Source organism: Argiope bruennichi, chromosome 4 (genome assembly GCF_947563725.1).
Source record: "Argiope bruennichi chromosome 4, qqArgBrue1.1, whole genome shotgun sequence".
Classification (NCBI taxonomy): Eukaryota; Metazoa; Arthropoda; class Arachnida; order Araneae; family Araneidae; genus Argiope; species Argiope bruennichi.
The window spans coordinates 21,961,031-21,973,736 of NC_079154.1; the positions used below are offsets into that span (position 1 = coordinate 21,961,031).

Below are 12,706 nucleotides of genomic sequence, written 5' to 3' on the forward strand. Positions count from 1 at the left end.
GAAGCTATATTTCTTACTGTTACACCAGTCTAGTCACTGTTTAGTGCATAATTTCTCCTCCATACTCACTACAACTTTTTTCATTTATTATCCAATTTGAAATCTTCACTGTGGTACACTTAAAAAACACTAAGCATACCTCAAGAACAATTTGTATTTTCCACACAACATTTAGTGGGATCGTAGCAGATGCCTTGTCTTGCCTTCCCCATTAAAAAAGAAAACTATGAAACTTGTGAACTGGATACTCGGGAATGTACTGTATATATATACTCAGAATAACCAATTAATATTGTTAAAACATAAAAATAAAAACAAACATTAACATTTATTTTACTTGCAATATTTACAATTTGTTGCGATGGGTAAGAGGATATCATTGGATTCCCCATACTTCTTCAAATGCTGAGCATAACTTGGAACAAGTTAAAGCAGCAGACAGAGGATATCCACTTATTGCAACAGTATCTTCAGTGTAATCTATATTCACCTGTGAAGGGACAAAAAAAAATTGCAACTTTAAAGACATTTTTTTTACAAATATCATATATTTTATTTTTATAACGCATAGAACAATTTATTCAAGAATATATATAACTTCCACATTTCTTAAAATAGGGAGGAAATAGGAATATTAATACAATTTCAAGTAAACAACAAATATTTCAGCTTATTATGTTAAATAATTAATTGCATAAAACAGTGCAAGCAAAATTCTACACATTTTTTTAAACGAGTTGAAAGGTTAAAGTTTAATAACTCATTAAGTGATTTTTTTTTTTGAAATTTTTCGCTGGATAAGTTACACAACTATTTGTGCATGCATGCATACATATATAACAGTATAATTTTATTAAAATTATATTTTGTCTTAAAAATATCCTATATTTTTGAAAAAGGGTACTGTTATAAAATGGTCAAAAAAAAAATAATAATAAAAGACTGGGTAAGTCTTTGGCAAGTCAGTGGCTGTTACTATAACCAGTAAATTGCATATTTATGTATGATATTTTATTATAATATAAAAACGAAACCAAAGATACATTGCTTCAAATATGACAATTCTGTTCCAATCAACTTATAGTGGAATTTCAAATTTGTTCGCTTGTTGTAAAGAAACAAAGCACAGAATACACACTTTCTGCTACACGCAATATTGACTGGTACGTATTGAATGGAACTAAACTGTCAGGCATACCAAATATATTTTTGGTGCCAAATAAAATTCTAAAATCTCCAAATGGGAATTGTGGCAGCTAATAAGTTAGTCAGAACATCTCGCAGTAAGATAAATAGATTTTTATGAAAAAAAAGTATTGAATATTTGAAATCTATTCTAAAAAATGAACACCTTAGAAGCATTTCAACTAACTTTCAAAATCAACATCTTAGTTTAATTTTCATTTCATATGTATGACAGTTTTCAATACATATGGATTGTAAAAGTCTGTAACATTCAACAATAATTAATTAATATGTGATATTTAGCTTTACGTAAATTTTGATACATTACATAAATATATTACATGCTTTACATAAATTTTGATTTAAACATCAAATTTTCTAATTTCCAAAAAAATTTGACAAAGAATATTTAAATAGAAAATATATATTTTTATAGACTTGCAAGCTTTCTTTTTAAAAAAAAATTTAAATTTAAGAAATTAACTTTATTTTAACTGAAAGATATAAATATTTTTATCTCATCTTATTTAAATATTTCTTACTTTGGGGGGAAAAAAATAGAGATTGATTTGCAAGTGTATATATATAATAATTTACAAACATCCACTTGTATAATGACATAGTTTTTTAAACAATCATAAATATTTATACACAATCACATAAATTTATACATTTTCAAGTGATCTAACATTTTTCATTATATAAAAAATATATTCACCGATTTTTTTAAAAAACTATTTGGCTTGAATTATGTTTACTTCTCACTCATAGCATTAAGAGAAATATATCAGAGAGTATTATTTAGAATAAGAAGTTAGAAGATGCATCACACTTACTTGTCCATGAGCCATAGCTCCTACAACAATGACGATTGGCTCGTCCGGAGGAACCAATTCTCTTGGATTGACAATTTTCTTAGCAGAATATGATGTACATAGTTTTTTGCAACCAACTGGTAGATGATCAGTTATGGGATTTTTAATCACCTAATCGAAAATAATAATATCAGAAAGTGAATATTCATCCAATTATAAAATTAATTTTAATCAATAAAATCTGAAAATTATTTTATAATAATTAATTTCACTTGAAAACAAATGTTTTTGTAATATTAGATAATTAAAATTATTCCTTAATATACATTTTAATTTAGGAATATCACATTTTTATTAAAAATTTTAAATGCAATGTATCATGGCATGCCAATATAGACATTTATATTGCAACTAATTATATCAGCTTAAAAATATAAGCAAAAGAAGAAATAAAAGATTCAAGAAACTGGATATTCCATCAAACAAAGTAACACAAAACTTGAAATATCATTCAGCTATGGTCTAAAAATCAACAGTTACACACTGTTTTTATAATCATTTTACAAACTAAGTAATTCAGGGCATTAAAAAAGACATATAGTTAAAACTTCAGATTATACTTCAAATAAATTCTTATGAAATATTTTTTAATCTACTGTTGCAATGGAACAGAGTATTCATACTTCCGTTGACATCTGTTTGTCATTATACTCAATATTCAAGTTATATTACATTTCCACCTAATGCTAAAGTAATCATGGTACAAAAGCAGCACATTAATAGAAATTCAAAATTCTACATTTAACATGACCTATTTGTTGTAAAATATTCAGTTTATATGAAATCTATTCCCACTTTATTTTTGCAGTTTTTAAAGAATAATAAAATTTAGGATGCAATATAAAATATTTTACTTGCCTTCATTAACCTATGATTACCATCTGATGATCTGATTTTAAGTTTGTGTAGAAGTTGTACTGCAGAAGAAAAATAAATAAAAGATTAATAGTCATATTTCTGACAAACATATACACTTTTAATTAGATTTTACTGCATAATGTGATATTGTGAGATCTAATAGCTTCAAGAAATATATGATTATTTTTATTTTTTTATTTACTTATCTAAGGCAGTAAACAAATTAATATCAAGCATAAATAAGAATGAGTAAAAAGTGCAGCTGCCCAGATTTTTCTCTTTTTTTATCAATATATAAAGCTATTTATTTTTTATTCAGTTCAAAAGAAATGCAACTACATTATTATTATCCGATTCAATACTTATATATGTATATAAATAAAGAATGAAATCTTTCGGAAATATATTTCTAAAGAAACCTTCAGGCAACAAATAATTATGAAACCTAAAATAGAAACTTGTTAATAATAATAATAAAATAATATTTTAAATCATTAATAATTTTCAGGAAAAAAAAAGCATTTTGTTAAAGTAGAATATATCATTTAAAACTGAAGTTGACATTAGTTTTACCTGTGTCAGTGAGTGACAAAATTAATAATTTATAAAATAATTGATTCTGAAAGATAAATATACTTTTTATCTCTTAACAGAGTATTCTGAACTTCAACATAGGATAGTCTAAATCCTGATAAACAACCCAAAATGCAAGCTAAGATAGGAGATGTTGTATAAAATCTAATAAATAATATACCTATTTCTTTTTTACTTAAAATTTTTTTAAAACAAAAACAATAAAACTTAAAGAACCATAAACATTTTACTACCTTTCTTTGAAACTGATTTGTCTACATTAATTAGATTATGATAACTTTTCTATGCATTTTAAAACTTTAAGGAGAATACTACATAAGCCAACTTTTACAAAAAAATTATACCCAACTGACTTTATATGTACCATTATAATGTCTTGAGTCATTATTCCAGATTGACACGAACAGCACAGATAGAAAGATTTGCAAGCAGATAGAACAAGACACTAAAATGCAAATTTACACATTGATCTAAACACTTTACAGGATATCATCATGTAAAGAGGATGGGTGAATATTGTCACCATCATCAAAAGCATTGGCCATGTAGAATCTCTCGTTTTTTTTTTTTTAATTCTCAGCTGCAGCAATGCATCTTTTTTCTTCTTGCCAGATAGTGCAGCAGCTGCATTATTTAGTGATAAGCAATCAGAAAGACAATATAAGATACCAAATTCATTTTAGGATATATCTATCCTGTATAAATAAATTCAAAATTATACTGATTAATATGTGCATTCTGATTACTTAAAAGACCAGAAACCATTATCCTTCTGTAAAATTTGACCAACTTCTACGCACAGGACAAATTGGAAAGGAGAATTTATATCTACACAATTATATTAATTTAATTAACATTTAAATCAATATTTTAAATATACATTTGGCCAATATTTTAATAACAGCAATTCAGGGTAAATCTAATGTACTTTCTTAAATCTGTGACAAAGACGAAATTCAGTACAGTCTTGGTTAATCAGAAATGTTTAGTCACTTTGCTTATGTTTCTTAAATTTATTTCAGCTATATAAAAAAAAAAAAAATTACTAACAAAATAAGATTAAACTTGTAATTTTAAGTTCAATAAGAATAACAGTTAAAGAAATAGTAGTAGATAATAGATCTTCAGAGCAATAAAAAAACTTTGCAAAAATGTTAAGCTATTTAAAATATAAATTTAGATTCAAATGATTTAATTGATTTTTCCATGGCTTTCGATAGCTAATTCAAAATTCCAGAGGCTTTTAAAATAACAATCACTTAATAGATAAACATAAAAAAATGTTCTTAAATGCATCAACATTTCTAGTAAACAAAACAAATTTTTGATTAAAATAGTGGGACAAAGGATATGATAATACGACAAATAAAGTAATCTAAAAAGCCTAATTTGGTTTATCTTGAACTTACCCATTAATGCTGCAAATCGTTTGAATGTCCTTGGAATCCTAGTTTGAGGATTGATTTCTATAAGGGTGTTATTTTTCTCTGTATGAATATAAACTTGAAGTAATCCGGCTCTGTTTAAGGGACTGTCAAAGAGCATCAATAAACACTAAAATAATTAAATATTATTAAGCATATTTTAATTACATAACAAACTTTAAATTAAATATTTATCTACAGTAAAGAATTTCAAAAGTAAATCTTTATGAAACCATATTTCAATATTTTAAACTTATTCATAAATTTACAATGGTGTATCATTCCAGATTTTTTATACAAATTCAGCAATTATGACATAAAAGGAAATTGCATTTTACTCTTACATTTCACAGTATTACAAGTAATAAGTTTAAAGAATTTCCTTAATGCAGAAACTGTAATGATAAAAACAATAGATAATCAATTATAATGTAGGAAATAAGATTCCCAAGAAATATCTTAAGATAGGAAAGTTTATAATTTTATTAAATAAAAGTATGTATAGTTCACATTTATGGGATGATGAAACCTGAAAAGTATATCACACTAAATCAACAACCAGTCTTTAGAATACTAAAATTCAACCTTGCTACAATAAATAAAAATGTAACACTCTTAGAAATTTTAATTTTTTAAAAAGCAAGTAACAAAGTACCTATATATTAAGTATATACCTATATATAAGTGTGTGTGTGTGTTTCATATAAAAAAAGAAAAATTATTTTCCAATCAAGCATTGATCTTTTATTATATATTCTAGAAAAAACATTTTGTTACCTCTCTTATGAATAGGATAAAGAAGAATGGAAATATTCAAGTCGTTTTATTTACAAGTTTTAGAACATATTTATTTTTTAAATGAAATACAAATATCGCATTAAAAGTTATATGGTAAATAACTAGTTATAAAGAGTCCAGAAAGTAAGCAAAGGCAACATGGCTCAACAACTCAACTCTCTTCAAAAGAAGGGACTTGTTATTCTAAAATTATTGACATTCTACTTTCCAACTGAATCTTAAAACCAAAAAGTAAATTTTAAAAAAATCCTACAAATTAAAAAAGGTATTTCTTTTTCATAAAAAGACTCTTGTAAACTTAAAACATACAATACATAATATTGAAAATATTATTGTTGTTCATAACATTGAAATTGTTATTTGTGATACAGTTTTCAAATGCATTATAATAGTGTACAATAAGCTTCACCAGTTCTAATATTAAACCTAAGAAAATCCACAATTTATTTAATTATTCGCTTTGTAGAAGTTGGCAACATTAAACATATTTTATACTATACATTTTTATCTTCAATATTTTTATATAAAAAAAAACTTTACAAAGCATTGTTTTGGGATATGTGTACAAATTGGGTTAAAGAAACAAAATAACAGTATAATTTTTATTAATTACTGTTAAGAAAATAATAATACTTACTTGATGAGTAATATCTGGCCGACACAGGCCACTTTCTTTTCTTTTCCGTAGGATACCCATATGATCTTCACTGTTTAATAAATCATGACTGTTTCCTTTCTGCAAAATATTAATGAATAAATAACAAATAAAGAATAAAGATCTGCAAGTTTAAAAGAATTTGTAAGAGAAAGATATCTCAAGAATGTATATATACTTTTAATTATTACATAAACAATAATACATTTCACAATATTTCATTTCATAATTCATGAATAAAATAGTTTGTACAAATGTAGAATTATAGTCATCAATCCAAAATATTCAAACTGTTGACGGTTATTGTGCAAATGCTATTTATTGATCAAGCCAGCAGATAGAACTGTAAAAAGTGCTAAGCATGTCAGCTGATTTGGAAACATTCTCCTTCAATAGTATTGATTGCAATTAGTGTTGTATAACAAATGTAATACATTATGTTTTCCTTTAAAAAAAAAAGAAAATACATCAGAGAAGAATCCAGTGAGTGTCGCAGGAGTTTAATGTTACCTCTTTATCCTAATCATTTATTTATCAAAATTCCATCAAGATAAATTTTGATGTCATAATATTAATAAAAGGAGCACCACCTTTTAAGGAAATAACAAGTTTTATTCTTAAACATTAAAACAAGCAGTCCTGTCTACATTAAGGTGGGGTCCAATGAGTTTTGCAGAAGTTCAATATTACCTTCTTATACTAATTATCTATTAGTCAGAATTTCATCAAGACATACTCTGATGTCTTAATAGCAATGTAAAGGTCATCTGCTTCTTAAGAAGTACCATTCTTTATTCTTAAATATCAAAATTCTGCTATGACATTTTCAAGGGGAAATGCTCCATTCAATCAACAGTTTAACAAACCATACTAGAAAGAAAGTGTTTGATATATTCAACTGTCAAATAAGGATCCTCATTTGCTAAATAGCTGCAATTATGATGATTAAAAGGGTCATTGATATAAAAAGTAAAAAACTTGATACATTTTATTAACTATTAACATAATAGTTTTCTAAAGAATGTATAAATTTGGGGTACATAGTTTTTCTTAAAATTAAAAAAAAAAAAGAAGGAAAAAAAAAGCTTTCACACAAATTTACATATGATTAAATGCAATTTATTCGTGCTTTACAAGATTGTTGCTATTACCTCCATTACATTCTTAAGAATTATATGTTTAATAATGTATGTTAAAATAATGCACAATTAGAGTTAATCATTAAAAAGCATATAAAGGATCAAAATTGAGAAAATATAGAACTATAAATTAAATTTTTAATAAAAAATTAGAAAAGTATTCTAGAATGAAATGATCAATTTTTATGCCAATGATAAAAATGTAGGAAGTATATAAAATTCACTATTAAAATACAGATAGCTTGAAAAGTTAAAAAAATTATGGAATGCAGAATAGTATTATAAATAAAATAAGACTTGTGCAATCAGAGCATTAAATTGTTTTGAATACACAATTAGATTCTGATTAAAAATTAAATTGCTTAAATTTATAGTTCTCTACATGCACATCTCACAATGGATTTAACATCAATCTAATATAAAATATAAGAAAATAGTAAAATAGGTCTATATACAATCATTTAAATACCCTAGAATATTGAATTAATTTTACAGGCTACAACTAAGGGAAGACTTTTTAATAAAAATTATAAAGAATCAAACGACAACTGTTAGTGTACAAAAATGGCACATTTAATATTTCAGATGCGAAAACAAAAATGAATTAATGGATATTTTTTTCAAAACATATTTACTGAGTATTGAGTCAAAATGGATAACAATATGGTATATTTCACAAAAGGTAAGATAAAATGTCATGGATATAATTTTATACCATGAAAATGTTGCTTATTGAATGGAAGAAGAAAGAAATCAAACTATCTTAAATAACATCTAATAAAAACAATAATAAACATCAAATAAGGCAGAATATCCCTAAATTACAAACGTAAACTTAATTCGAATTTTTTCCAACTTTAATGGCTGAGGTACTTATTGGTTATAATGCAGACCAAAAAGCAACAAGAAAAAATTTCACCAATTTTGCGATTTCAATCATCAAACTATTTAGCATGTGATTCACATATGATTTGATCTATATTTATGCAGATATTTATTACATATATATTTATGCATTGGCGTATATTTTTATAATTTGGCGAAATTTTTTCTTGGCACTATTCGTTCACCATTAAAATCGACAAGTACTATGACTGATTTTTGAATGCAATAAAGAATGATATTCATATAATATAAAAATAATAATGTATATCATTAAGAATCTTTCCTCTCACTGCCTATACTATTCTATTCATCATCAATTTTTAAAATGTTAAGATAACTTTCAAAGCTATTTCATTCAGTATAAACAAACATTCCCAGAACATTCTTATGTTAAATAGGGTTTTAAATATCAAATTGGGTAATAGAAAGAATCACATATTTCCTTTTACAATACACATTTTGATAAAAGTATGGGATAATATTTTCCATTTTTTTTAAAAAAATTATTCCAAATTAAAGATTTCCATCCATTTTCTCATACTTGATATCTTTCATTATTAAGTAAAAAAAAAAAAAAAATGGTAATAAGTGAGAACTATTTTATAAACTGGACGATTTTAAAAATATTGGTGTATTGGTGGCTTCATTTAAAAAAAAAAAAATAATGTAGATTCTATTTATTGATGATTTATAAATGTTACACGAGACATTTATTACAATCATTTGATATGAAAATGTATTAAATTTCAGGAATTTCTTTTTCTCCTTTGAATAAAAGGACACAAAAAATCAAAATATGAAAAGAACTGATAAAAAAATGAATTCTTAATTTACAAACAATAAATTAGGCAGAATAAAATGAAAATTACATACTTTTACAGTTTCTAGATTAGCATTTTCCAAGACAATTACCAATCTTTTGTCTTGTTTCTTAATATGCATTGGGACAGTTTTTTTCGCATTTTCTTCTTCCTCATCAGAAGATGGATCAACAAATTCATGATTCCGTTTTTGAGACATTCTGAAATTACGGTACCTAAAGCTTTTACCACGTGAAAATTGCTCCGGTCCCGCCGTCAGTTTACTAACACAAGAAACAGGCCGAAAGTCGAGTTGAGTAGTATAGTTTCTATCTAAAAGATAAAGAAATTTATTTAACATTATTGTAAAAAATATATCTGAAAGATTTTGGAAAAAGTTCTATTTATTTCGATTCAAACACATTAAAAATTTATAATATAGCTAAGACGACCCATATAACTTTGATTTTTAGAATAATAATTTCATAGTAGTTTATAAAAACGTAAAATCGTAAGCAGAAATGCGATGATTGCAATTTATCGCGAATCAATCTTTGCGTAATTTTAAAATCATATTAAATTACTTTAAATCATCCTATTTTTTATATAAGTCTAGAATCTACCAATCTATGAATATGCCGATTAATCTGAGTCGAATCGGAGCCGGCATGACTGAAGAGAGAAAAAAGAGAGGAATGAAACCTGAATATAGCTTTATTTATTATAATTATTAATAATAAAATTTCTAAAAAATCTTAGTTATTGGAAGAAATGAAAATACATCTATAAGAGTTCCATATAATCATTTTTGGTAATATTCTAAAATGCACGAAATGTATGCCAGCTGAAAATGTACTATTCACAATTTCTAATATTATGCATCTAAATTAATAATGGTTATGTTGCTACTAGCGATAGGCGAGGACCGAACTCGCAACCTTTGGGTTCGTAGCCGAGTAACAAGACCACTAGACAAAAGAAATTTCTCATGTCTCGTAGCTGTTATCTGGCTTATAAAGCGTCACCACATTACTCCCCTTTCAGTGCGGCGGAGGTGAGACGAACGATTTTTTTTGTCCTGTTTTTGCTGTTATTAGTGGTGATATATTGGCTGTAGCGTCTTATCCATTTTTTTGGCTGATTATTTATCAGCTTTATTTATTTATTGGCTGATTATTTATCAGCTGCATTTTTTTTCTCTTATTGGCCGATTATTTATCAGCTTCATTTTATTTATTGGCCGATTGTTTATCAGCTTCATTTTATTTATTGGCTGATTGTTTATCAGCTTCATTTTTTTTTATTGGCTGATTATTTATCAGCTTTGATTTTATTTATTTCTGGTAGAGGGCGCTACAACAGTTGTATAAAAATTTTTTTTTTTTTTGGGCGTATCACGTCATTGGGTCACCAATATTGCTACTGGTGATAGGCGAGGATCGAACTCGCAACCTTTGGGTTCGTAGCCGAGTAACAAGACCACTAGACAAAAGAAATTTCTCATGTCTCGTAGCTGTTATCTGGCTTATAAAGCGTCACCACAGTTACGCGAGATTTGAAATTTTAATCCCATTTTCACGATTATTTGCATATATTAATTTTAAGTGAGAATGTGAATTTAATAGCAGCAGCAATATATCTGAAAGTGACAATGAGTGTACGTCTTTTCTTTATCAAATATAACGGAAGGATAAAATAAGATGCTTGATTATTTTTCACTGCATTGTGTGAAATTATTAAAACAGAATGTTTGGTACACAATTATTGTGGAATTTACATTATACTGTATGGCGGTCTGAATGTCGAACAACATCGTGGAAATATCGTATAATATTTTATAATGAACACTGGTAATTTTCATGGACTAGCATTAGTTTGTCTGAAGAGTTGTGGTTTGGGATTTTCTTTTAATTTGAAATATTTCAAATTATGAATTTGAATGATTAATAGTAATTAGTTTCAAGAATGAAAAGTTTCAAAATAATAATATTTAAATTCCTAAAATTTCAATAAATTGAAAAAGTTTCAATTTCGTCATTTTTGCTCGATGATTTTCATGTGTCATCAACAAGGACTCAATCAATAACAATAAAGGTGAATGCATGTGTGTATGTGTGTGTGTGTGTTGGCTCTCTACAGGCTATGCCGTTTGACTTACAGCTACCAAATTTGTCTCGTATATAACAGAGAGGCTGGGAATATGCCCTTCGGAACTAGAGCTGCATAATCCACGATTTTTTGAATAACAAATAATATTGCTATTGTTATTTTTAAATATGAGTTCCAAATATCTGTTATTTCAATCATATTATTAATCAAAAATTATTACTTAATATTAAATATAAAATTTATTAATTGTAATTAATACTTAATTTACTCATTTAAGTAACGTGTGATTGAATTAATTTATCTGTTTCAGCTTACTTCTTAAATTTTATTTTTTTCCCTCAAAACTATTTATTTAATTCATTTATTAGAGTGAACTATTTTCTGGAAAAGGTGAGTTAAAAATATATGTCATTTCTTTAAAATGTTTACTTTAGTCCTATATTCTACCAATAGATGGCGCCAGCAGTAAACAGAATACATGTAATCAAAGTCAATCATGTCACGAGCAATTAAAAATGATCTGTATCATCATCAAATACGAATATCGGTCACTCCCGTAAAGTGGAGCGGTGACTTCGCACTTTCCAGTGAAACCTCGCACTTTTCGGTGAAATCATCGCTCCGATAAATTTCAGTGATATCAATTCAATGATACGATACTATAATTCCAATAACCGGTCCGTTCACTTTTCAATCCAATCACAGATTTCTTTCGAGAGCTTCCATTGGACAGATCGTATCGATTGTTACTTTCCAGTGAAGTCACCGCTCTGGAAAATTTCAGTGATATCGTATCGATTGTTACTTTCTATCGTGATCTAAAACATGTAATCGAAATATCACCAGTAAGATCGTATCAAGGATTTGAATCACACCCCTCTTTGAAAAGTATTGATCATTTGTATTTGTGACTTTTTGATATTGGTTACGTAATAACCGCTCTTAAAATATTCGTCATTCCTACTCGGAACGAATTCTTTGAAATTTGAATTTCCTTTAATCACAAATTAGGCTGGATTTTGTCGATTTCCTGTAATAACTTTCAAAAATATTATCTCAAAAAGTAAATTTTATGCTATTACAAAATTATTATTATTATTTTTTTCATAACAGTTTAAGAGTCGTGCAAATTTTTACTGAATTTTGGAAATTTTTTTAACAAAAATATTTTTTTGTCTGATTTCCAGTCACAGATTATATTGATGCCCTAAAGTTCAAACCGGCTTCATTGCTCCAACAACTATCTCATCACATGTTTTTTTTTTTCAATTGTTGAACGTGAAAGAATATATGGACTTATTTCAAATAGCATTTCATTTTCATTTAATTTCTATGCAGTTTACGAGACAAAAAAAAGTGAAATTATAAAACAGCAAAATTTAGA

The 12,706-nt window shown here is 26.5% G+C and overlaps 1 protein-coding gene across 1 annotated transcript; it reads right to left on the reverse strand.

Moving 5' to 3' along the window:
* Window positions 1-309: 309 nt before the first annotated feature.
* On the reverse strand, window positions 310-9,507 carry LOC129966140 (ribosomal RNA small subunit methyltransferase NEP1-like). The gene is made up of 6 exons (XM_056080528.1): window positions 9,287-9,507; window positions 6,372-6,470; window positions 4,922-5,066; window positions 2,919-2,977; window positions 2,022-2,171; window positions 310-490 (listed from the first exon to the last, which is right to left on the reverse strand). Exons 1-6 carry the CDS (start codon window positions 9,431-9,433, stop codon window positions 377-379), a joined length of 714 nt encoding a protein of 237 aa, XP_055936503.1. The 5' UTR covers window positions 9,434-9,507; the 3' UTR covers window positions 310-376.
* Window positions 9,508-12,706: the final 3,199 nt, after the last annotated feature.

Bases quoted from the DNA above. Each gene is read 5' to 3' on its own strand.
- LOC129966140 (XM_056080528.1), bottom strand. From the start codon at position 9,433: ATGTCTCAAAAACGGAATCATGAATTTGTTGATCCATCTTCTGATGAG. The intron at 5,067-6,371 runs GTAAGTATTATT...TAATTATTTTAG, and splicing joins GGCCAGATATTACTCATCAA to TGTTTATTGATGCTCTTTGA. The intron at 2,172-2,918 runs GCAAGTAAAATA...ATTTTCGATTAG, and splicing joins GTAATCATAGGTTAATGAAG to GTGATTAAAAATCCCATAAC.